Genomic DNA, 26,819 nt, shown 5'->3' on the forward strand with positions numbered 1-26,819 from the left:
TTGACTGTTATATGACTGTAATTATCAGATATGAACATGGCACGGTTGTGCTGTAACTGCAGATCTGGTGAAGGGAGAGGGCGATAGATAAGTATTTTATTTATTCCCATGGGGAATAAGTCAAGATGAGGAATTTGTCCTACTATGGCGGAATTTTTCTCGCCATAGGAGACCGCCATAGCTAAACAATGCCTCAGCTAGGTCATAGTGGGACATTTGCCTGTAGAAAACATTCTCTCTGAGCCGCTGTCTGCACCAAATTGGCCTGTTAAGAAATGGATGCCTGCAGTTTTAGTAGATAGAGCAACATTTAAAGAGAGGTGTGGATTTATATGCATCAGTAAAACACTGAGTAGTCTTACTTAACCTTCCACAGTGGGGCTCTTGTGATGAATGCATCCTGGCAAGACGCGTTGTTTGCATAGCCGACCTAGCTTTCACATGATTTGCTCTGTAGGTTTCCGTGGTGAGTGCTTCATCGCTCTCCCTCTCAGTCGGATTTAATGAAGAATTCACGGCGTTTGCCAAACTTCATCATGGGATCTTGTGGGCAGCACAGCGCGGCTCTGCTCCACAGTTTGCTTTTATAGATTCCCCAGTAACGTCGGCTCGCGTCCGCGCAGCCACCGCTTTGGTTTTATTGGAGGAAAAATGGGCTGAAGCAGGAAGTGTCGACTGTGTGTTTAAATATAAATGTAAGCGAGCTACCACAGTGGGTCCATATGGGATCTGGCTGCGAGCATGAGGACGTCAGCACGGCAGCGTGGGGGAGAATGTTACACGTTGGCTGTGAATGTTGAGATGAGGCCAGTGTTTCGCTCGCGGCTCTCAAATGCCTCTGTACAGTGTTCCCCCTCCTTTCATCCCTCCATCGTGCCTCCCCCTCTTTCCTCCTCCAATAAACGATCCTTTTGTTCGAGTGTTTCTGCCGCGGCTGGCTGGAGGGCCCCAGCAGGGCCTAGCCAAGACCAGAGGACTCTCACAGGCCACGCTGTGTCTTTTTCTGTCTCGCTTTCTTGACTTCTATCACCCCTCTTCATAGTTGCACATTTTCCTCTTCAGGTACTTTCCCTCAGCCTTCATTCATTTTTCACCATCTTCCCCCCGAACACGCCTGATGGATTTTTCAAATTCCTTCCCTCCCATGTGCGCACAGCACTCTCTCTGTTTTGTTTTGCTTTTCTCCACAAATCTTTCTTGTCTCTGTGCGCCTTTCTTCCCTCACTCTTTTCACATTGTGTCTGACTCCACTCTCAAATGATTGCAGGGACATTTTAAAAATAGATTTTGCTCTGAGAAGTCTCGCTGGTGCAGCGGAGCAGAGGGAACGCAGAAGAGGTGACCTCATGCAAACAAAAAGAGAGAGAAAGCTCTACATCCCTCTATTAGTTACTATAAACAAAAATAAGAGTTTATTAATTATATTGTCTGCGTGGATTATGGCTGCCATTTCAAAGCTCCAATCTGGTGTAATTACAGGGACTTTTCCCCTGGCATGCACCAGCTCGTATAGGACCTGTGGCAGTGTGTCTCTGTGTCAAGGGTGTGTATGTTTGGCACACAGGACCAAAGGCTAAAATTGAATCTGTTGTGCGAAAAACAATCCAATTGGACGTCAATTATGTAATATGTGGCATGTAATAAGAATTCCTCAAAGAATTCAGACTAATGTTTCAGAGTGGGATCCTAATGTTTAAACTGGGATTCATGCCTGTGTGTGTACACGTGTGTGTGTGTATGGGTAGGTCCCAAAGAGGAGAGTCTTGACCTGCGCTAGAACAGAGTGCGTTAATTTTTTATGCGGATTTCAGGACAAACTGTTAATTCAAAAGGAATCAGCCGCCGCTCCCACAGCCGCCTCCAGGAAAGGCATGTGAGAGGGTTTTAATATGTGCACTTCCAGCTGTCCCTCACTGTCCCAATATTTTATTTCTTTACCATCTGGAGACGGATGCTTTGCCAGTACCTAAAATAACCTGTGCCCCCCCCAGACATGCTTATCTTGGATGAGGGATGGATTAAGTTTCAAAGAGGGCTTATATTTTATTGTTGTATATCATGAGGTTCAGCCGCGGCGTATGTTAAGGCTCAAGCCAACCTTCCTACAGACTTTGATACATATCACAATATATTCTGTAGTTTCTTGTTGTTGTTGCAAACATCTTGTTACTCGTACAGACTCATGCATTACTGAGTAATTGGATTGATAACTGTGTTTGTGTGTGTGTGTGTGTGTGTTTGTGTTAAAGACTTTCTATTGATTTAACTTTTGACAAATGCCAGCCCTTTGGTAATATGGATTTATTTACTAATTAATTAGGAATAACTATAATGAAATTAAATAATGAAATTATTCTCAGATTTCAGTTTAATCAAAATATAAAGAGCCAGGTGATCATTGTCGCCTCCTTAATGTCCTGTGTCATGTAGGAGAAGGTAGAGTTAGTCAACAGAGCCAACTGAAACTCGCACACACTCACCGAATGAGGTGCTGTGTAATCCACACCTTCCTGTGTGATTAGTGTTGGAAATGAAAGACGTCACCCATCTGAAGGAGGAATGATTCCATTTATTTTCATTATATGTATTTTTGGGATTACATGAAGTATTTGCTCGGTGAAACCTAAAGTAAATGAGCCGACTGAGTCACTCAAGTGTTTGGAAACTTTCCTGTTCTCGCCTTATTCACAGTGCAGTGCTGCAAACGCATACATTCATTCCTCTGCACACAACACACCCACCCACCCCACACACGCAGACGCACACACACTCGCTGCCCTAAGCGTCACCCTCCAGGGGGTCACGTCCCGTCCACGTGGTTATGTTTTACATAACACTGCTGCTTGTTACTCTAACCTGAGGCTGGCCTGAATTACACACCCAGTAAAACAATGCTGTCATGTAATCCACATACGTGTGTGTGTTTGTGTGTGTACTTGTGCACATTAATGTATATATCTGTTGTTGTTTTTTGCCAAAATCCCAACGCCTTGAAATCAGACCTATTTTTACGTGGCTTGCTCAAGGGCACTTCAGTCAAAAGCAGACAGAAGCAGCTTTTAATATTCCTCACATTTTTGCTGTAATGAGTTGGGAGGAAGTGTCTTGCATAATCCTGCATTTCATTATGACATAATCCATATTGGGATGGACACTTGCTTCTTTTTGTCCACGCTGCATATTAAACTCGGATTCATTGGATCCATTACGGTGTTATGCAACCGCCTAGTCTCCCGGGCCGACGCTGAATCACCTGAGAATGACAGCGGAGGAGCCTAAATCTGTCAGACGGGCTCATTTCTGTGTTTACCTAAAACGTGATATGCTTCTTTCAGGAACATATATCATAGTGGAGGAGGTCAGCTGGCTGCGCTCTCTTTGATCGTTTGTTTATGTCACAGCCAAGGACGTCAGATTCTCCCAAAGACCGGAGTGTTTTATTTTGGGTGGTCCGTTAAGGGAGTCACCATCCAGCAACGCACATAGCAACAATACTCCGCTGTTTGGGTTTTGCATTGAAGGTTGAGTGAGAGTGTGTGTGTGTGTGTGTCCCCCCCCCCCCCCCCCCCCCCCCCAACATGTGTATATTTACTGAGTTTGTACTTGAAGGCCGTGGAGTTCTTCCTACTCGCTCCCGAGCATTCAATGAGCTCACCCATGTGCGTCACAGGCGGCGTGCCTCCCGTCCAACTGGGTGAATCCAGCAGCTAGCCGGGTAATCCAGATTGAATACTCTCTCGCTCTCGCTCTCGCTCTCTCTCTCTCTCTCTCTCTCTCATTCATATACACACACTTATGCTGCTGCAACGCTCAGCACACCTTTGCCTGGCTTTCAACATAAGCTGAGCAACAAATTTGTCCGGAGTGACATTGAACTAAAAAGAAGTCGCATGAACTCTGCTCGCTGCCGTAAACGGTCACAGGATTTTTCTGCAACACTTTCCGCGCTTTTCTATGAGACTGTGTGTGTGTGTGTGTCAGTCAGAGGCGGTATAAAGGCTATGTAATAAAGGATTTGCAGTCGTGGCTGAAATCTCTTTGGCGCTCACGTCCAGCAAATTTCACGGAGATCCGCTGGAGAAGCATTGGAACGACACAAACACCTGGGAGTCGCTGTTGAATCGTTCCAAGTCCCAAAAAAAATGGGGAAAAAAACCTTCAGAAGTTCCCAAATCTCTATCTATCCGTCACGTATCATACACAACCAGAGACAAATACGAAGACATCATCAGCAGACATAAACACGACACACACACACTGGAGATTGTGTCTCAGTAACAAAGCAGGAAATGTACACAGAAATATCAGAATGTCAACAATTCCACGATATGAAATCAAACCTCCGGGTCGTCATCTCTTCTAACCTTTAAAACACTTTTGCCTTAATCGGGTAGCGATTGTGAGTGTGTGTGTGTGTCTTTGGTGTTTGCATTAATCTCAACCTCTGACCCGAAGAGGAACAGGGAGAGCGGCCATCTTCATCAACCCCTTTTCCTCTTCTGCATTATAAACCATTAACTCCGCTCACTCCAACTTGTTTGTTCCCGTGATGAAATGGACTGTTTCTCCTCGCATGTGTGCCGCCGCCCCCCGACATAGTTGCTTTCATCCGGTTAATATTTGCCCGCTTTTAGATTGGACATTAACATGGCCCCTCGACCGGGCGTGGAGGATTAATGAGGAGAGGCTTTTTCACGGGTTACTCTGACACGGAGCGAGAGGCGGTGGGAGAGTGTGGAGATGTTGTTGAGGAGGAGGAGGAGGGGAAGAGGAAGGAGAGGGTACACAGGGAGCAACTGGTGCTTGGACAGTTTGGACCCAGTTAGATGTTTGTGCAGGGAGGGATGTGTTTTGTTCTTGTTTCCTCTTCCATCCCTCCTTTCTCTCACTTTTACACCCGATTAGTTTTTCCTTACGTGAACACAAAACGTAACATAAACCACTTTTTGGCAAATTTGTCTATTCAGTATTTGTTACCGTAATTTCTCTTTATATACACTAATACTGCTGCAGCAAGGGTCAAAGTTACAAATAATACAGAATTTTAGTTTCTTATCAATACTGTGTGTGTGTGTGTCATAAACCAATATTGGCCAGTTATATCCGCCCCAATTAAGATGAATTGCAGTCATCACCTGTGTGTGCTTTCATTCTCTCTATCTATCTTCTGCAGACCTTTGCCAATCTGTTACCTATTTCCCAGCTCAACAGTATACACACTCAGGAACACAATCACACACACACACACACACACTTGGCCCACCCAATGCGGTCTTTTCATTAGCAGTAGGGAAAAATGTGTGTGAGGCCACAAAGTCGAGGTGACAAGTCAAGCAAACTTGAGCAACTTCATTCTTGCGCTTATCACCTGAGCCACGTGCGGGCAGAGAGAGAGAGATTGTGTGTGTGTGTGTGTGGGCGGGCGTGGGCGTACATGAGCGCGCGTCTATGCCTCTAATTCCAGTAATTCCAGACGCACAGCGGGGGTCGGATCGGATCTCATTTCCGGGGCCCTCATGTAATCGACACATCCATCCTCTACTTTACACCCAACAGGTATCACCTACACACTCCTGTACACACACACACATACCTACCTTATCTCTTAACACTTTGATTCTGATCACACACACCGACACACACACCGACACACACTCAACCTCAACCTTTAAAGCAAACATAGGCTGAATCAACAATTGATTTTATGGAAAACTCAGTGGAAATACTAACGCCACTCTCCGCCTCAATTCCTTTACACACACGGCATGCTGGCGGCTTGCTCAAGGGAGCCACGGCGGGAGTTCAAGCGTGTTCCTTTTCCCTTTGTGTGTGTGTGTGTGTGTGTGTGTGTGTGTGTATGTGTCTGCCGGGCAGCCTGGCCAAACGAATGGTAATTAGGTAGTAAAAAACCCTGGTTAATGGCTCGGCGCTCTACTCGTGTTTTGACTGACTAGTGCTTATTCAGATGCGTTCGGCACACACACACACACACACACAAACACACACACACATCACACACAGAGACACACACAGCAGTGGCAGGGGAATGAATTGTACTGGCAGCTTGGTCCGTCAAAGGGGCGCCGCTGGACAGACTATGTGGGTTTGTGTGTGTGTGTGTGTTTGCGTGCTTGTGCCACCGAACCTAACTCAATATGACAGAAAAGCATTTAATTACCATGCATGTGCAATTCAGCAGGTACTAATAGATGTGGTTTACACACCAACGCACACACAACTTGCAGAAGCGTGCGTACACACACGCACACACACACAGGCATACACGACCACCTCATACCTGGTTCTCTTTCCTCATAACAAGAAAAGCTAAGATCAGCTGCAATTAAAAGCTGCTCACCGACATAACGTAACCTATACTGTGTTGATGTGGTCTTCCTAGACACACACACACACACACACACACACACACACACACACACACACACACACACACACACACACTGTCTTTTGTCTATACGGTTTGCAGCAAAGCTTTGCTGGCATCTCTCCTCCGATCTCCAAACCTCTTACTCTCCTTCCGCTTCCTGCCTTTTCTCTTTCCTCTTTTGTCTCCTAAGTGGACTTTGTGTGCTTTTTTTCTTCCTCATATTCATGTTCCACAGATGACGAGGCTTTCAGCTGGGTGTGTGTGTGTGTGTGTGTGAGAATGAATGAATGAATGAGCCAGTCTGTAGGCCATGGTTTTCCATCAGACACAATACTGAGCCCACGCCCGGCTCTGCTTCAATGCATTTAGATTAGAGGGAAGATGTCAGATAACTTGCAGGGCTCGGCGTGTTGTATCTCACCACCTCTGCAAAGGTGAGGCCCTTGCTGTGTGTGTGTGTGAGGATGGGTGTGTGTGTGTGGGGGGGGGGGGGGGGGGGGGGGCTGGTGTGTGTGTCAGTGTAACTCGTGTTACTCTGCAAAATGTCTGCGGTTTGACTGCTTCATTCATTGTTGTGTCAACTTGTTCCCATGTTAGATATTCATTCCTCGGTGTGCGTGTGTGCGCCCGAGTGTGTATGAATGCATGCATGTGTGTGTGTCTGTGTCTGTGTGTGAGTGTATATGTGCCTGCATGCAACTGCTGTATTGCAGCATCAGCTTCTCTGTGTGTGGGATTGCATGTATCTATACGCATGCATGCTTTTGTGTGTGTGTGTGTGTGTGTGTGTGAGTGTGTGAGAGAGAGGTTGCCTGGCAGCGTGCCACATCCCTGTACGGGTGCGATCCCAGCTACAGAGCTCTGATTGTGTGCTGTGGTATGGGGTGTATGTTGGCCCGGGGAACGTCAGGCTGGGCTTGAGGAACGGAGCAACCACCCACCAACGCGCCGGGGTTAGTGAGTACACGGGAGGAGGGACTGTTTCCCTCTTTTCACACACTGACACACACACACTTCTTATTTGTCTCCTTTTTTTTCCCTCCCTCCTCACACTTGGAGTTTCCTTCTCTGTGTTCTTCAGACTCTCTCGCTTCTCTTTGTTTGCCATCTTGAATTTTCTACAAACACACGCTTGTAAATATTTCCCCCCATGTCTCCACCATGGTGTGTGTTTGTGTGTGTGTGTGTATGGCGGGGATAGATTCTGGGCCATGGCATCACTCAACCGCTGCTTCTCTAACTGGGTTTGTCTGTAAAGAGCTTAGCGCCGGTGGGCGTTGGAGAGCACTAAGCTGATTACCGTCTACTAATGAGCCACCTCGCACATGGAGAACATGCCTGTTTGGTGTGTGTGTGTTCCTCTGTCTGGCTGTAATCATGTTTGTTTACGTGGCTGCAGCCTACGTACATATTTATACGTGTGTGTGTGTTATTAAGGCCATCGTTGATCGGATGGGGGGGTTAACACAGACAGGGTTGACCTCGATGGGGATCAGTTTGGAGGTCAAAGTTGATCCTGGGGTCACCTGAAGTGCTGACGGTGAAGTTCAAAATGTTCTCAGCTAAAAGAGAACACACGCAAGCGCCCAAACCTTTGAGTGATAAGACCTAGAATGCTAAATAAAAACATGATTATAATAAATAAAAAATGCTTTCATCTGTTTTTACATGTGAATTCCTCAGCACCGCTTTGCACACTGAGTGAGAACAGGTCACTTTAGGCGCTTTCCCTCATCCTAAAAAGCCCACACCGTTGCGACTCGGCCACCCAAGACATGATGGATCCTGGCCAAAACACTGGACTGTGTGTGTGTGTGTTGTGTGTTCACATGTGGGTCAGTAAAGTCATATGAGTCGCTGTATGTGATGTTTGTTGTTGCTATAGAAGTAGACATGACTTGACTTAATTGTGTTATGGAAGCTTTCCAGGTCGTTCTGGAGCTACAGGTTTGACTTTAGCACACCGCGCCCCATAGTCGACGACATAATCACCGCTCATATAAAGGTCAGAGGTCAGACCTGCAGGACATTTTGAGTTTATGAGGGCAGGAACCGGGAGGCCGTTCCTCTGAAACGATGTTTAAAGTAACTTAAGTTGAGCAAAATGCAATTGCTCAACATTTGTAGAGTGAAACTATAGAGTCTGGACACACACTCGTATACACACACTCTTACCTAACGCTAATACATTGACCAGGGTCCATGAGCTCATCGGGCTTCCTGAGCAGCAGCCGCTCCGGTCAAATACCATCTGTGGAAGACAGATTGACAAATGATCCAGAATTTGATTTTGTCCAGAGAAAAACGGCAAAATCTTCTTGTGGACGGAGAGATGTCTTTTAGATTTACCCTTATCTGTGCCTCATGCTCTCTCTCACACACACACACACACATACAGGCTGTGCAGTGCCTGTGTTGATCAACCATGAGCACATAGGGGCCCCCACCAATCCATCTTGGTGTAAATGTGCACAATTCAGTTTGTGGCCCTTTTCCACTCTGACAGTTCCCTCGGGGCAAGGCCGGTTGGATCTCGAGCAGTGTGTGTGTGTGTGTGTGTGTGTGTGTGTGTGTGTGTGTGTGTGTGTGTGTGTGTGTGTGTGTGTGTGTGTGTGTGTGTGTGTGTGTGAGAGAGCGAGCGATCGAGGGAACAAACAGTCCTTCACCCTCGCCTTATGTAACTCGTCAGTGGCGATCGAATGAAGTGGAGGAGATGTTTGCTCACCGCTGCCATTATTGGCCCGAGACCGGTCGTTAACCTTTAGATCACTGCCTCGCTGCGACGTCACCAAAACCGCCACAACCTCCTCTGTCCTGCAGAGCCGAACGGCTTCCCGCACTAACGAGGGGCTCTCATTGTTAAATTGGCCTTAAATTGGTGTGGGGGCACAGGAAGTGTGTGTTGTGCGCGTCAGGACGTCGAGATGATCCGGTTCCTGGGTGTCTCTCTCTCTCTTGAAGCAGGCCGGCCTCTTCAAATCGAATTGGAACGGAAATCGGAACTCGTTTAGCCGCGCATTGTGCTTCAGCGGTGACCCAGTAAACCTGATCTTAAACTTAAATTAAGCGTAGGCAGCAGGTATTTGCGGTAAATCCCAACTCGGCTGACGATCAAACAGCTGTGTGTAGCGCGGCCCCACCTGTGGTAAGATGGAGGTGTTGGCTTTCCGTTTAGAGTCGGAATGAAAAGCTGTTTTACCGGCTCCGTTTCGCTGCTGCACACACACACACACACACACACACACGCTGTCGATCCAGGTCGATGCCAGAGTGAAATGGCGGGATCATCACACTCATCCGTGCACACACAAGCACTCCACCAGCCAGCATTTGAAGCAGTCGACCGTTTGTTTACACTCATTCTTGTGTCTTTTCTCCGCCATCCACGTGTTTAGTGCATGTGTATGTGCGTCGCTGCAGGCTACACGTGGCGTGTGTGAATGTTTTGGTTGCATGCGTGCATTTCACCTGCACGTGTCTCTATATGCTTGACAGGAATGAGACGTTTCACTCCCTTCTCTTCGTCCCGATGTTCCCCATGTAGAAGCCCTCTCTGGAGTTGGCAATTACGCCCGGCGGTTCACACAATGTTCCCCTCCACCTCGGACGTCACAGTGACTAATCAGAGCATTAAAAGGCTTGAATCACCAGAGGACAGGAAATGAAAAGCGGACAAATCCCCGGCGTGCTCATTAGTCCTACCTGAGAACAAACAAGGAGAGACTGAAATGACTGAGATGGGGAGCGAGAAGCGATGGAGCCGCCATGTGTGCACACCTCGTGTACACACATACACACTGCGAAGGCAGTGTTTGCAGTGTTTGCTGTTTGTTCTAGCTCAATTATATTTACCTGATAATGAGTTCAATCGTATTCATGGCGAGCTTCTCATTTTGCACGTGTCCCTGTTGTCCACGGTCGTATTTAGAGGTGTGTGAGCGTGTGCGTCACCGCAGGTGTCAGCGCGTGTGTGTGTGTTGTGTGTGTGTGTGTACGCATTTGCGTGTCCAAGCGTAAGCGCTGACGCCGTGTTCCATTGTGGTGTGAGCACGCTGGTGTATGCATCAGTTGATTTAGGGGTGAGAGCCTTTTGGAGTCTAGCAGCTGAATTTGATGAATTTATGAATCATCAGTTAGACAAACAACACACACGCACACAGTGGATGTGCTGTCCATAGCGATCTCTATTTTATGCGTGTGGGTGTGGGTGGGTGTGTGTGAGTGACAGTGAGGTAGGAAAACACCATGTTGCTGTGCATGATGTGTGTGTTTGCCTGCAGATTTAGAACGTGTACATTTTGCTGTCCTGCTGTTGTGTTGTCTGTTTGTGTTTCCTGCAGGACTGTAGTCACATATCGTACACGCACTTATTCTCTAATGACTGCGGTACGTTGACTCATGCATTACATACAACACACAGCAGGTCTGTTATTGAGCATTCTGACACATGCGTCCATTTGGCAGTGGTTCTCAAAGCGTGGTCTAGGGACACTTGGAGGTCCATGCCGTGCAGCCGAAGTGGTCCACAGAAACCTTACACTTATTTCTTAGACAGTTTATATTTGTATAAGTTATTGGAGCTCAGCAGAAGCAAACTGTATTCTGCGTTAAATGTACACACCTGCAGGCAATATGGGATCCAAAAAGTAATGTGGACAGGACAAAGGCAAGAAAAGTTTGTTAGCTGAGTCTGTTGAAAGGTTTGCAGACAAATATTTGCACCGCGTGTTGGCCAAGCCTATGCATTGCAGCAGAACATTGGCCCACACATACAGGCACATATGCATGCTTGCACAGTCATACATGGACGCACACACACACGTGTTCACCTCTGGTTACTCCATGTATTCATAGAACCTCACCACCCTTAATCACGCAACTTAGGTTACATGTAGCAACCTAATACAAACGGGATGGCCTGCATGTGAGTGTGTGAGTGAGTGAGTGAGTGAGTGTGTGTGAGTGTGTGTGTGTGTGTGTGTGTGTGTGTGTGTGTGTGCGCTGTTACAGCGTGTGCAGGCAGAGTTGCCTCTATTAATAATTACACAATTTATCATGAGACAGGCCAGAGTGCTCACACGCCCACAAACGCAACAAAATGGAGATTGGCATTTCCCAACGCAATTCAGCCCCGCCCCCCTTTTTATTGTAACATTCCAATCTCTGAGCTCCATCAAATCTGACTCTGCAAAAAAATAAAACAGAGGAAAGGTTCAGTGGAGGGTTTTGCTTCTTACCCCGTCCGTGTCTGTCAGTGTGCACGTCTGCTTTGTCACTTGGGAGCGTTTCCTAAAGATGGAGGCGGGAACAGTACGTTCTTACATTTTGTTTGCCAATGGAATTCTAGGAAAGACTTTACTCAGAACTGAGGGCCCCAACTGCTTAGAATATCACTTTGCTCAAGTGTCTGTGTGTGTGTACATGGGGGACATACTTTGGCACAAAAGGACAACCCAACACAAACAGCCAGAGAAACATTGGTGACCCGGTGGGGACAGCAAACATAAAATTGTGTGTGTGTTTGAGAGAGCGAGATTGTGCCAGATAACATTGCGTTAACTCAAACCCTTTGGTCCCTGGCTCCAACTCCCCTCCCGCCATCCAGGGACAGAACGTCCCATGACACATTTCAGTAATTTAGCCAGTATCTCTTACACAACGACACACACCGCACACACACATACACATAAAATGCTATATTTACATCCACCGACGTTTCGGTTCAAACGGGGTATCCCCTGTAACTTTGGGTTCAGCCTTTGTTGAAAATACTGGAACCAGACGAGGAACTGCTTAAACCGGACCTGTCCGGAATCGGAGCTTTATCGTTCCATCAACTCGCTCACAATATGAAGATTATGAGCATTGGAGCGAATTTGAATTTAGGATTTAATCTTTCTCTCTGTCTCTTCTTATGTCTTTTATACCTACTGCGTGTTTGCAAACAATTTGCGAACAATTCCTGAAAGTTCACTAACACACACATACACACACACGCGCACCCACAAAGCAAGCAAAGCTACCACTGTCCTTATTGTATTGTTTTCAGTTCATAATCCGCCGGTGTTTACAGGGTGTTGACAGTCGATTATGTAAACGGCCCACACGCCTGCTTGATAGCCTGACAGGATTAAAAAAATTAAGATGGATGTTCAGATTTTGTTCACAGACGACCTAAAAATACTTGGATGTGAATTAACATGTTGTGGGAGTAAATGTGGTTATCCAGCAAATCTGGTTTCCCACTTTTATTTTCTCACTCGGCATCACTGTCTCTCTCTCGCTCACTCTCACTCTCGCCCTCGCTCTCGCTCTTCCTGTCCCACACATTCCTGTCTCCTCTGTGTGGCATAACACACCCACTCAGTCTCTCCCACTGTGTCAGCGGTGTAATGAAACCGGCCTCATGTCTAAGTGTGTGTGTGTGCACTTTCTCTTTTTGTCGTCTTTCAAACATCAAACAAACACTGCAGCCTTTGAGTCCTGTGTGAGGATGATATTGGAGAAAGTTGCTGAAATTCACCACCGTCTCTCATATGGGATTTCACAACACATGTGTGGGTATGCACTTGCGTGTGTGTGTGTGTGTGTGTGTGTGTGTGTGTGTTTGCGTATTCCCAGTCCACCTGTGTTTTGACCAATGTTAACCATGCAACAGAACACCCTGGTCAAAGCCCTAAGTGCATAGTGGTATGCACACTCATATATAACACTCACATACTATGTGGACACACACACACCTGGATGAAAAGCTTGTTGCGTAGCCCTGACTCTTTGGTGCCACAGCAGTGATTGACAGTGGCTGGGTCAAAGGTGAGATGGGTGTGTATGTGTGAGCGTGAGAGAGAAAGCAATAAGCACCAAGCAACTGTGCACAGCTCTCCTCTTTCATTCCCACACATGCTCGTCTTCTGCCAATCACGTAGAATAATTGATGGGAATTTACAGCATCAGCAGGAAGGGGAACAGTGTTCAGATAGAATTGAATTCCTGATAGAGTTAATTAAACCAATAAAATGGCACTAATCAGATGATTGAATGGTAGTGTTCAGGTAAGTTGTCCTAAATGTGTTTGTTTTTATGCTCCGTGCTTCCTCAATGCCTCCTTCCTGGGGTTTTCTCTTGACCAGCAAGGGTTAGCTGCTTGCCTGCTTCATGCTCCTCAAGTACCTGCTTCCTCTTCTGGTAATTCCAAGCTGCTGCTGATATAACAGGCATCACTTCCTGTGAAGCAAAAGATTATTATTGCTACAGGACTATTTTGCACCACAAATGTACAGTAGATGAAATCAAACTCTCATATCACATTTGCTCCCCTTTCATGCACTGTGTGCACCTCGCATGATAAGAAGCCAACAGCTACACAGCTACTTGTGGGGGAAAACAAGCTAGATCCTGTTAAATGTATGTTAGCTGACTCACTGTTAAGCTACTGAAGAAAGTAGCACTCCTTAGCTTGGCTATGTGGCTACGCTGGTGTCTCACTCTAAGCAGAGGGCCTCTGGGTTATTTTACTTAGCCTGTTGCCATCTTATCCAGGTTTGGATAAGGTAGGATTCATGGCCTAAACACTAAAGTACATATAAACAAACAGAAGCAATGTCACCATTACACTGATAATTGTCGATAACCACAGATTAGAGTCAGCTTGTTTGAGAAATCCACAGAATAATTGCCCAATTTATGACCTCTTCCAACATCACTGGAACTCTGTCAAACCAAAGCAGCCAAACTCATCCTGGGAGACCTTGACAGATTTGAGGCATGTGTGGGTATTAACGGCCATCCACAGCCTGGACAGATTCATGACTAAGAAATCAGACACGTCCACTGTGGTCAGAGCGAGAACATTATATCTGTATAACCAACAGACTTTCTGGCGTCATTGGAAGAAATTAAATGAAGTGACACAGGAGCTATCCTGCTGGCTCGCCCCGCCAGCGCTTCATTCCACGCATCTCCTCCTGCCTGACGCTGAACCCCGGCTCATGTTGCGTAGTCATACATCCTTCTGCCCACTCGCCTGCATGTAGGGTGGAAGATTTAATGGGTTCTAGTATAATAACTGTGCTGTCTAATCGCAAGAGCTGGAGTTGCGGGCACAACAAATCGCTACCATTGTGGTAATAACTTTGACTGGGATTTTCACATCCCTGTAATTACATAATACCTTAATGATATCCGGAGGGAAACTTTTTTTTCTGTGCCTCCCACTATAGGGAGGTCAGAGGTTAGGGTTGGCTACAGAGCTGTCATGGAGCTGGAAGGAATTTGGTGCCTTGCAGAAAAAGGCCTTTGCAGGAACACTGCATGTCCTTGGCATTTGAACCCAACTTAAATCACTGGATTACATTGTTTTTTAGCAGATTTTGCTCTCCTCGGGGCCCATGAAACCTAATCTTAAAGTCCCCAACAGTGCCAACAGTGTTCACTGCATGTTAATGCTGGTTTTGACCTCCAGTTTCATTTATGACAGTCGTATAATGAAGGTCCAGTGTACAGTAAGTCTGCCCTGTTTCCTTACAAATAAAGAATGATTGAATGTAAAGTGACTTGGTGACCAGTGGACTTAGTGACTCACATCATGTTGCTTAGAGAACTATGTTTCTTCTGGGAGCAGAGTGGCATGAAAATGACAGACCTACATGCTCGATTTATGACCAGAGAGACCAGACCAGAGTCTTAGGAAGCTCTGGATCGAGACATCACATAGAACTCTAGTCTCTCTTAATTACACACAAATATGTGCACACACACATACGGATGGTGAGAGAGCAGTTATTGGCTAGACACTGGCTGCGGAGGCAGATGGCCTAGTGTCACCTCTTGATTTAAACAGTCTGGGAGAGAAATGGAAGAGGGACACACATGGACTCGCACGGTTGTTCCTGCGGTCATTATTACATCGATTAGCCCACAGATGAAGAAACGATGCAAAGGAAATGAATGAGATCAATAGACAAGCTGCCAAGGGAGGGTCAGAGAGAGGGATCGAGGAGCTGAGGGAAAATAAGTAGGGTATATCTGATTAGAGTGGCCAGGAGAGGAAACATTTCCTGTCCAGTTGCATATAACTGGGTCCTCTGTGTGTGTGTGTGTGTGTGTGGGTGTGTGAGTAAGAGAGAGCATGTGTACTTGCACACACGTGAGTCAGTGCATTAACATCAGGCAGTGGACGATTGTTTATAATGTTTCCGTGTATAATTTAGCATGTCTGTGTTTGGGAAAAGATCATCATTAACTGAATGTCATCCACATAATTATAGTATCTTCGTCTGTGTTCTTTTGTGTGCGTCTCTGCCTGGTTTTGTGCGGTTTGCATGTGTGTGTTCATGGCTGTGCACCAGTGCGTATCCAGTCTGTCTCCTCTGGTCCCTCTGGTTGGCTGGCTTGATTGTTTGTGTTGCTGTTTTTTCGTGCTGGCTGGATGGCAGAATGAGGGGGGCAGCTTCGCTCCGCTCTGATCCGCTCTCTTTTGCTTTGGGCCGTCACGGCTTTGGCCGGCTGGCGGGCACCGTCTGTGCTGTGGGGGACTAAATATAGCACGCACTGCACCATGAAGAAGACGAGCTGGAGAGAGGGAGGGTTGTAAATATAGAGTCCCCTCGTACAATTAGAGAGACGGGCAGTGCTGGGAAATTTTAGAGAACACAGGGAACACTCAGCTTGTCCGCTGCACACACCATGCATTTGTTATTTTGGCTGATGGCAACGTCAGTGCCTTTGCTATGAGTCATTACATTTGACCGAAAGTAACCCAGTAAAAAGGGCATTTGATCCTGCAATCTCTACAACACTGACTTTTTGCATTTTTCATCCACTTGCATCGTAGAATACATGACGCAAATGTTTCAAGTGGGATAAAGCAAGTATGCAGAAGAAACACCCTGCTTTCGTCATATGATGGTTTCATGGTTTAAGTCATCTGTTTGGGCCAGCAGATGGTTGCTTGGTGTCATGTGACTCTTTTGACCTCGCTGCTCTGGAGCTGAGGTATCGTCAAACCCGCCACTGACATCCGCCCAACACAGAGTATACACACTATAGCCGTGAACGTTATGGGTTTGCTGGAGATTCGACTTAGAAATGACCGGAACAGACCTGACAAGATTTTTTGAGTTCTCACACACATACACACACAATCTCACACAATAGCGTCCTCACTTTCTCCTTTTCTCTCCCATCCCGTTTGGCCACATTGTATGTTCCTGTTGTGCATTTTTCGGTCAGCGTGTTCTCAGGCCGATAAGCACACACTGATACATTACATTAGATGTTACACTTGCGCTGATAAGCAAAGGATGCTGTATATAAATGTCATAATATTTATTTCTTCTTCATATCTGAGTAATTGTTTATTCTGTATCTAACCAAACTATTTCCTCCCTCTCTCTGTGTATGTGTGTGTGTTTTTTTCAGAGTGCTGATGTCAGCGTGCGGTCCTGTATCAGTCAGGGGGGGAAACAATCTGGTAACAATCAGAGAGCTCCAGGCGGCAGCTCCTCCTCTTCCTCGCCCGACAGCCCAATCACATCGAGAGAGAGGAGACGGACAGGACACGCCCCCCAAGCACTTTTGACAAGAGACTGACAGAGAACAGCTCTTTTTATTGTTTCGCTTTCATCCAGTCGGTTGTGGAAGCCGACAGCGATGTGTGCCAAATGACATTTGTGAAAAAGCTATTTGCTGCTCTCATTCCTCAAGTGATAGCCAATCAGAGAAGGGTACTCAAAAAATAAAAGAAACCGGAAAATGATGTTCGATTTAATGTTTCGCAGTTAAATGTGTAGAAATGTTTTCTGCTCAGAAGTGCCTCGTTTTCAGATTGTAGCCATTTCACACAGAACTTCAGCTTAGCTTGGGCTTTCTGAAGGTTTGGGGCTTTTTGTGCTTTAGTTTGATGATTAACAAACATTGCAGCAAGAGAAAGTGATTAAGTGGATAGCACTGGTGTGAGCTTTTTGCTATCAATAACAATGATAATGGTACTAGCCATCCGTTGGCCTTACTGTCTACTGTGAGAAATGATATTAGCGTAGCTGCTGTTAGCTTTGCGCTCAACTGCCACTTTTAGCCTCCCTCTTGTTTTGTTTTACCCTATCAGTCCTTTTTCTTCTCCTTTTTCACAGCACCGTTTGATATAGCCATAAACCACCAGTATTAAACACAGGCTTGAAATGAAACACACATGAAGCAGGGGATGCAGAGGCTATGTCAGATTAACATATTAGCATGGTGCCAGGACGTAAATCGAGCGTCCTGCTGACCACAGCTCAGGGTGGGACTCTGACACATAGCCAAGCAATCCCATTAGCGCCATTAGCTCCAGGCACTTGTGTCTCACTAATCCCCTCCATCTCAGGATGCTATACAACACACACCAGAGGATAGAGACCCTATCAATAGCCATGCTAATGCTAACTTTGCAATGGTTAGCATTGATCATATCTGTAGCGGTCAGCGCGCTACTATTAGCACTAGGAGGGGTCAGGTACACATTTCAAATGAGCCAGTGCAGAGGATTTTATGAAACAGTTGTAATTTTTAAATTGAAGTTTTAAACAGTCCACTGGTTTAATTTAAAGTGTCCTCAGTCCTGGCTAGTATAAGCCGTTGATGTGGTAACAGGGAAACCATTTTGTCTCCTTTCTTCCCTCCTTTCTGACTCTTGTTCGTCTCCTACATTAATTTCCTTCGCTATGCATCAGCACTTAAGTGCCTGTCTGTCTACTTCGTCTGTCTGTCTGCCCCCCTCTTAGCAGCTAGCACTATTAGGGCTGTCCGAGCAGAATATATCGATTCTATTTTTGTGTCTATTTTTGTCTCTTTCAGCTGTACAGTTCTTGTAAAATATCTTGTGTATGTTTGTTGGTGTGATAATGATCTATCAGATGACTTGACAGACAGCCATGGCTGTAATCAGAGGAGATTTGGACTGTTTCATTATGCCGGTAATGGAGGACTTAATTGCAGGGCCATCAGTGCCAAAAGACTGAGAGAGAGAGAGACTGTGCTATTCTCCTCTTTGAAGGCGCCTCATGGAGCCAACCCTCTCAACTCTGGACTAAATTTGTTTTGTTTTTGAAAACATGTAACCTTTTGTCACTCTGCAGAGGGGAAAAAAATGTGACATATCCTGTCCCACAGGTCACAAGAATCCACGTTTGCTTTCGTTTACCATGAATTTGTCAACGAGTATTCAAAAGCAATGCATGAAGAGAAAGCAAAGGCAATCATGGAAAAACACACAGCCTGATTTGACCACATGTGCACAGTCCCAAATTGTACTCACATGTTTGACTGCCATGGACAGTTCATGAACTTTCTCACCCTGGTCACATGACTGTCAGGGACTTGGAGCATAATAGTGCTGCTTTATTATGCGGAGATTGGAATCTGTGGTTTGAATTGCCCCTAATAATAGCTCCTAATGCAGAAGTGGAACCATTTGGACTTCACCCTCACTGTGCTAACCAAACCAAACAAAATCAAGGCTCGCCAAGAGATTCCAAGTTTCACCCATCACACAGACTCGCAGGCAAGCACATGATAGACGGCTGCAGTGTGTCCAGGATGTTCAGAGACAGTTTTGTATTGTTATGACTCACCAGTTCTCAGCCAAACCACAAATGCTTGAAAGTACTAGTAGCGCACAAACAGACGTTTTGATCTTGCCATTTCAAGCTCCCTTCCAGCTCTGTTGGGCTTTTTGATCGAGCCGTGATTTTTACATTATCAAACTGCCTGCAGCCTTGTGATCATGTAACACTTTCCTTTGGTTCCCCTGGTTCGCTTGTTCGCAAAGGACAAGTGCTTGTGTTATTTTGAGGTTTCGATCATCACAGCTACATGAATAAAGTGAAGGGAGTTCAACTGGTGAAGTGGCTGTATGAGTTAATCCATAGCAATGCTTGTAAGTTTAGAAAATGTTCATGAAATGGGAAAGAAAGTGCTGCTGTTGGAAATAGTTTATCACTTCCTCCTGTCCCCCCATGGCATGGTACTGAATGGGAATATTTTTGAGATTTGCCATTGATGTAGACAATTTTACTTCTGTTGCTTGAGAAAATCTGACTAAAAGAAGAAAAGAAAAACAACAAAAGCGAGTTGTGGTTTCTTTTGTTCCTTGGTATGGCTGCAGAGTTTCCTTTCCAGTGATGTAATGGGGGATTTTGAGGATGAATGTGTTAAAATGCTGCTGGAGACAGTAGAACAAAAGCTCCTCTGATGGGGAAAAGAGAGAGGAAGAAGCTATGTTTTACAGGCTGGGGCAAGTGTGAACATCTGCGTGAGATGCCACAGACGAGGACGGGCCCCTTCCCATTTCACACGCCCCAGCTTCAACTCGCAAACACACACATTTCTCAAACACAGTGCAGGTGTCACTCTATAACTTGGAAAAAAACAGCTTGATTGTGATCTGCATGACCGTTTTAACTTTGTTAGTCACATTCACCACTCCCATTGATAAGATCATTTGCACTCAAGTTTGGCAGGTAGCCAGTGGCTTTAATCACCCGTTTTACCAGTAATTTGACCAACTGCTGTTTGCTGGTTGAACTGTAAGACCCCCTGTCTCTCCTTCTTATTTGACACTACCCTCTCCCTCACCACTCAATTTAATTAAAAAAGCATGTTTGGCAGGATGAATCTCTTGCATTGAATCCATACTGTAATCGTGTATGGGATCTTGTATCACACTCATCACCGCCTCCTCTGCAGGTGTAACTCAATCCCAGGTGGGTGCGATTGTGCACAGAGCCACCATAGGAATTAATAGGTATGAGAACACACGCAGATCTGGCGCGCACCTGCATTAGGCCGTACGGCTGCACCTTTGTGACTGTGAAAAACGAGGTTGGTGTGCACAAAAAAAACCTTGTCAGGCTGTGCAGTGCTGACAGAGAGAAGAAGAAGGCCCCACACCCACACCTGAAGGCTTAGAGAAACCTACACCATTGCTTGTCTGTCCTTATTTGCTATCTATACGTCTCTTGTTCACTCGTATCTTAAAGTTTGTCCCAAGGGAGTTTGACGGCCTACTTTACATTTATAAGTTTTATAGTTTTAGACAGTTTCCAAGCGAGCAACAAACTTGTACCAGAAAAAGCTCCGGTGTACCATGAGATATTTTCCTGAGAACTTTCCCAAGATTAATGATCAGTGAACTGTTAATGAAAAAGTACACACACTAGACTTAATATGACCTTGTCACCCTTAGGTGACAGAAGCCCCCCATACAACTCTTACAATTCATGTAATTCTTAATGTGAAGCCTTAATTTTCTAATTGGTAATCTACTGTCGTTTATTTTTCAAAATTACAACAGTGAAGAACGACAGAAGGAAGTGTTCAGATGTGCTAGTGTCGCTCTTGGGTGAGCACTCAAGTAACTGTGGAGGTGGGCAAATGAGTCTGGGCACAGCTGCCATCTGGTTGTCGTGGTGACAGGTGGCGACAATGCCTGCCTCCGCTGTGGTGGCAACAAGTCTAGTAAAGACGGGGGAGAGAGAGAGGAGGGATGTTGGGCTGGAGCCCAAAGCAAGAGGACACTGGGTTCATAAGTGAGGTATGCTGGCCACAATCCAACAGGTAGACCTGTTGTGTCTGAGTATGCCAGTATATCACCTTCTGGTGTGTGTGTGTGTGTGTGTGTGTGTGTGTGAGCTCTTTGAATTCCACCGTAGAATGATGTGGCTACCTTCCAAACATTGTTACAGTCACATAGATACACCCACATGAACCATTATAGTTCTTGTCCTCAGACTATGTAAACGCTTTTACAATCCAACACAATCCAATAGAAAAGCCCCACAATGAAAGCTTCTTTTGTGAAATAAATGATGTTTGATTTTTGCTGAAACTGTATCCCAGAGGAGACAGTTGTGATTTTTGAGGCCATATTTTCTGGACAAATAGCAGTATTATGCAATTTAATACTATTGTGCCGCAAAGTAAAGCTTCAGAGATGATCGATTTGGACCTTGAATATTCTCTTCACAAAAGAAACTTCGACCTTGGCAAACCATTACTGCAACATTTTTGATTCCACATTGCTTGTGATATGAATAATGGGGAAAATAGGCACTATTTTGTCTGAAAATAAGGCCAGAGTCATGAAAATATCTTTTGTAGTGTCTAATCTGCCTGAGAACTTAAACTGCATGGGTGCAAGATCCTGTATACAACTGCTAAGCCTATTGAAAAGTGGTGTTAATACTTTGAATAGTACTAGGAGTCTTGTAAATCGCCGGTCAGATGTATGTCTTTGCCTCTTTGAAAGGGTAAGGAAGCGTTTACATCATTGGCAGCAGCCTCATGGAGCATAATACAGACTTTGCTGGCACATGTTCGCAACAATACAGGAAGTCTTCCTCTCTTTATGACTTCCTGCGTGGCACAGACCACAGGAAGCCAGCTGGATGCTCCCACAGCAGATGTGGGAATGTGGATCTAGGCCCTATTTCATGCGTTAAATTGCCTACTTCCCATCATTCGCACTTATTGGAGTGTATAGCTGTGGTGTGGTTGGAAGTCCAGATTCTCAGTGTGTATATTGGACAATTCCACGTTTCCTGCTCTGTTACAAGTAGCCGCCATAATCCGCTTAAGTAACTCTACAGGTGTTTTATCTTAGGTAAACCTATGTTGAACCAAGCCAATAAAGCCCTGGATTACACTAGGTACACTATAATCAGCTTCTGGTAATCCTCCCAACTTTCTCCACTGTCCTATTTTCTGTATTAATGTACAGTCTGTAGAAACAACCAGCTTTTCTAGTTCAGCAAATAGTTTTTTAAGGACAAAGTCAGATCACGCACGCAGTCACGGTCAAACTAAGCAGGCCTCACGGTATATCCGCTGCATGGCATGTAGAGTTAACCCGCTTCACAAATGCCACAGCCGCTTTCTAATGTATTTCCAGTTCTCTCTCCTCACCGCCCCCTCTTTCACATAGTGTACTTAGCCAAACAAAAAGCCTCCTCTGTGTTTCCTTCCCACCCCTCTGCTCCCTCATACTCTCACATCTCCCGTTTTGCCTCCATGAGAGGACGTTTGCCATGATTATGAATTCTTCTTTATGGCAGGCTGCATGCAAAATTAGCCCTGTCACTCTGAAAAAAGAAGAAAAGAAGAGGTTGGATCTTTAAAAGAAAGTGCCACATGGAGTGAGTGAGTGAGAAAACAAGCTGGGGAGGAGGAGGAGGAGGAGGAGGAGGGGGTGTGTTGGGGGTTGGTGCGGGGGGAGTGTGTGTGAGGCCTCTGTCCTTTATTTTTCTTGAAAGCTCCCTGAAAACCGCAGACACATGGTACAGAATTCCCCTCACAGTAGGAGAGGGGGGGTGGCCAAGTTGCAAGAGAACACCGTACTGTCTGATGAACACACACACACACACACACACATACACACACACACATGCAAACACGTGCGTGCAAGAAATATTATAGCCTAGTACACACACTTGGACGCTGTGAGTGTATGAATCATGCACTCAGACACTTTGAAGGAGGCGGCGGTCTTTGTAATGTTCCCCATCTAACAGACGCGCCAGCACACGGAAACCTAAAAACATCATATCACCTTAATGCCTCTCAGCTCTGAGGGGCACTGCTGTGGGAACGCAGGCAGTTCCTCTTTCCGTGGGTAACGGTGGGGTGGGGGCACGTTAATCCAGTGTACAATGTATTTAACTTTGACTGGCAGCTCCCTCAAGCCCCCCCCCCAAATCCCTTCTCACTTTGGGGCCCCTTCTAGCTGAGGGCGGAGGGACAAGCGGGAACTGGTATGTAGGTGGGTTTGGCCCGACTGGGAGAAAGGTGATGGGTTAGGTGTTGTGAATGGCCTGTTTAGGAGCTGTGAGCTGGGTTTACTGTGGACCCAATGCCCTTGGAAACTGAATATGGGTGCATGCCCACACCTCAACTTTACCCTTTAAGAACGAGAACTGCCTCCGATATAAAAAAAAAACTACAGTTACAGTCATTCTGCAGTAATTTTGTGATTTTATGGTAATACTTTCATAGAAACACAAATTGCTGCTGTAGAATGAGCTCCACAACATACAGTGCTTTAGGTCAACCTTGTACTAATGAAATATTGTAGGTGTGTAATGCCACCTAGTGGAGGCATTTGCTCTTGCTGTAAATGGACAATCAGGTCATTGAAGGTATGTCACCTAGTTTACGTAACAGTGGCAGTACAGATAAGATATGGACAGATATGGTGACACAATGTCAAAAATATTCTTCTAAGCCTTCTCAGCATTATTTTCATTGCAGTGTTTTCCCTTGAGGTTGAACAAACCACATTGTGACTTGTTTTCTTTAAATACTGTTTGTATACTTAACCAATGGCTTGGCAAGTCAAAAACAGAAAGGGAGGGGGGCATCGAGTTTTTCCCTTTCATAGATTCTTAACCCAGAGACCAGCGCACTGAAACCTCTTTGTTAGCTCGTAGAGGAGATGGAAAGTCTGTGTCAGCGCTGGATAGCCGCTGCCTGGCAATGGGGACAGGAGGAGTGGGAATACAATCAATTTATAATGCAAAAAAAAATCCCTGAAGTATGATATCCATTCATTTTCCTCTTGATGCTTTACATTATGCATGTCCTTTGCCAAATGAGGAAAAGGTTATGCACAGAAAACCCATGTTTGCAGCTTTCCCACTGAACGTAAAGGCCCCAGGAGAGGTTAGGCGAAGATGGATACCCGGCAGCCTTTCAAAGCCTTACATTTCATATGAGGCCAGGTTTGGAAGATGCTGTTGAGTGAAATATCTACATGGCAACTGCAAATAATTCCCAGCATTCCCAACTAGACGAGTGGTTTACCATGTTCAATACTGCAATGAATAAACCAGAAAACTGAGGAAGGACAATGAGAATAGATCTTGCAGATCAGTGAGATTACTGGGGTGGATGAAATATAATGCAATCCAACACTACAACCCTACAATTAATAGGAACTTTCTGACACTTTAATTCATGTTTTCAGTTTCTCTTGTGCTGTAAGGTAAGAACAGTTTGGACCGAACATCCCCACATTTAAAGAGCAAGAGCAAGAACAAGCAACAATGCAAATATATGTCCAGCATTTATTGAAAACATTTCAGACAAGTTACAAGTTTGTCAATTATCATAATGGGTCAGTTCTACTGAGTTGAAGGAAACATTCCCTGTTGACATCAGAAGATACTCCAGCAACAAATCATCTTGACTGTCCAGGCTTTGGAAGGAATCAAAATCCCCACTTCCGCTTCCCTCATTATCCTGAAATTGATTCCCCTGGACACTGATAAAATCTTCATCACCTTCAGCGTGTGCAACTGAGCCGATGCTCCCCCTCTCTGCCTTATGCTCGTCTTCCTCAGAGATTGAAAGTAAAGTAGCCTTTTCGCCAACTGATTCGACTTCTTTTTGCTGAGTTTCCACTGTAACGTTGGGAGCGATTTGATCAACAGCCGTCTTGTTTTTTATCTGGATTGTCACTCCAACACCACTAAATGAAGCACTTCCAAGAATATCAGCATATCTAACTGTTTTGACAGTTAAAGGGCGCTTGAGCAGCCTGATGATGGGAGACATTTTCATTTTATGTGCGAGAGAAGAGCTGTTGGCAGACTCAGTCCAGTTTTTGCTACTGCTGTGTGCTCCCTTCACATGAGGGCCTTCCACCACACTGCTGGTGGAGCTGTGCCCGCTCAGAAGGTTGGCCTGTATTTCAACAGGTTTGGTTCTGGTGGGTGTTTCTGACTCAGAAGTTTCGCCAGATACGGCTGGCAGATCACCAACGTTGAGATTTCCTGTTGATCCATAAGAGGCTGAAACATTTTCGTATTTTGGGGCCGCTGTGCTTGGACTTTGTTTGGAATCCAGTGCATTTCTATATCGAGCAGACTGAAATCCCAGAAAACCGTAGATTTTGAAGTTGTCTTTGTTAGGTGTTAATCTGGGGAACTTCAACGGTTTTAAGCTTCCCGCTGTCGTTGGAACTTGTTTTGGGTTTTTCCTGCTTACATCATTTGCACTCGGTGTGGAGGTTACATCAGTGGCACTTGGCACTGTTTCAGCTTTCTCTTTGTACCATTTGTGAAATCTACTGCTTCGGGGCTTCCAGACCTGTGAGCTGCTAAAATTCAATCCCTGAACACCCTGCTGGACTGTGGCAGCATTGAGTAAAGTTTGGGCCCCCTCTACCTGCTCAGAGGCGGCACTGCTGACTGACAAAGTGTCAAATCCTCTCAGAGCATGTAGCCTTTTGTGGTTTCCAGATCCTAAAAGGTTGCTGTCCTCAGGCCTGATATCCTTAAAGCCTGCTGTGAATGTCCCTGGTTTATCAACAGATGCGGTTTGAAATGAATCTGAAGGGTCAGGAGACAGAAAGGGGTTTGATGTAATAGGGGCTGTTATAGTGAGGCCAAACCCAGAATAGTCTGTGGATGTCTTCTCTGTTATTGCAAGAGGAGGTGGAGTAGATGTGGTTGGAGCTCTACTCCGACCAAAACTGTACTTTGATAGCGAGGGCAGACGTACATTTCTAATTTTAAATTGATCCAAGGCGTATCTCCGAGAGGCGACCCTTCTATTAGACACAGTAGGCGGCTCTCCGTTTTCCTTCGCTGCAAACCACTGAGGCTCTTTGAACCCTCTGAAGCCAAAGGTGCTTTTTGTGGATCGTTCGGGTTTGTAACCGTGAATGGATCCTCCATCATCAGCAGTTTTTGCCAGGCTGCTTTCTTCAGATTTCCCACTTCCAATGGTGTAGCTGCCCCCATAATCCTCAAGTGGTGTAGGGACAAATCTGTCCATGGCCGGGCCTTTCTTTGAAGTGGGATGTAAGGAAAGTCGAGAGGGAGCAGGGGAATATATGGTAGAGATGGGTTGACTTGCAAAGCTCTCTGTCTTTCTATTAGAGTCGGCCTGACCACCATACTGGGCCTCATTAGCACTGTGATAAGGTGGCACAGTGTTGGAGAGACGTTGAACTTTGATGTCTGTATCTTTCGCCTTTTCTTGTTCTAAGACGTTTGAAGTTGAAATTGCTTGGGGAGCTTTGGGGTCAGAGGGTTTAACCTTATTTTGTACAGTGGAAAGAGTGTCAAGTCCACTTAAGGATTTTCGTCCTTCGCTTGTGACAAAAGAGGTTTGCGAGTCCTTCAAGAGGTAGGACTGCATTTCTGTGTGTCTTGGTTTCTCATCGTTACTCACAGAGCCCCTGGAGAATTCTGTGATAGATGATTTAGGATCCTCTGGCTTGTTTTTAATAACAGAGGAGTCCAAGCTACGTCTTATTGATGGTGCATTCGGGGCCGTTTCACTTGTAAATACAGGAGATTTGGTTGATTTAATCCAACTAGATGTATAGTGTGCTCTGGGAGAAGCAAAATCATTTCCCTCTTCATCACTGCTGTAATGATTTCTTGACCTGGGC

The 26,819-nt window shown here is 45.6% G+C and overlaps 1 protein-coding gene across 1 annotated transcript in view; it reads left to right on the plus strand.

Moving 5' to 3' along the window:
• The window catches only part of LOC143009009 (insulin receptor substrate 1-B), a 33,649-nt gene extending 14,204 nt beyond the window's left edge, over positions 1–19,445 (plus strand). The window contains exon 4 of the mRNA XM_076161002.1: positions 16,808–19,445. Within this exon, the coding sequence (XP_076017117.1) occupies positions 16,808–16,815 (8 nt within the window). The 3' untranslated portion in view covers positions 16,816–19,445. The remainder of the gene's footprint in view (positions 1–16,807) is intronic.
• The last annotated feature ends 7,374 nt before the right edge of the window (positions 19,446–26,819 follow it).

The sequence above is a fragment of the Genypterus blacodes genome, unplaced genomic scaffold (assembly GCF_046128005.1).
Source record: "Genypterus blacodes isolate CSIRO-AG114 ecotype Tasmania unplaced genomic scaffold, CSIRO-AGI_Gbla_v1 ptg000011l_1, whole genome shotgun sequence".
Lineage (NCBI taxonomy): Eukaryota > Metazoa > Chordata > Actinopteri > Ophidiiformes > Ophidiidae > Genypterus > Genypterus blacodes.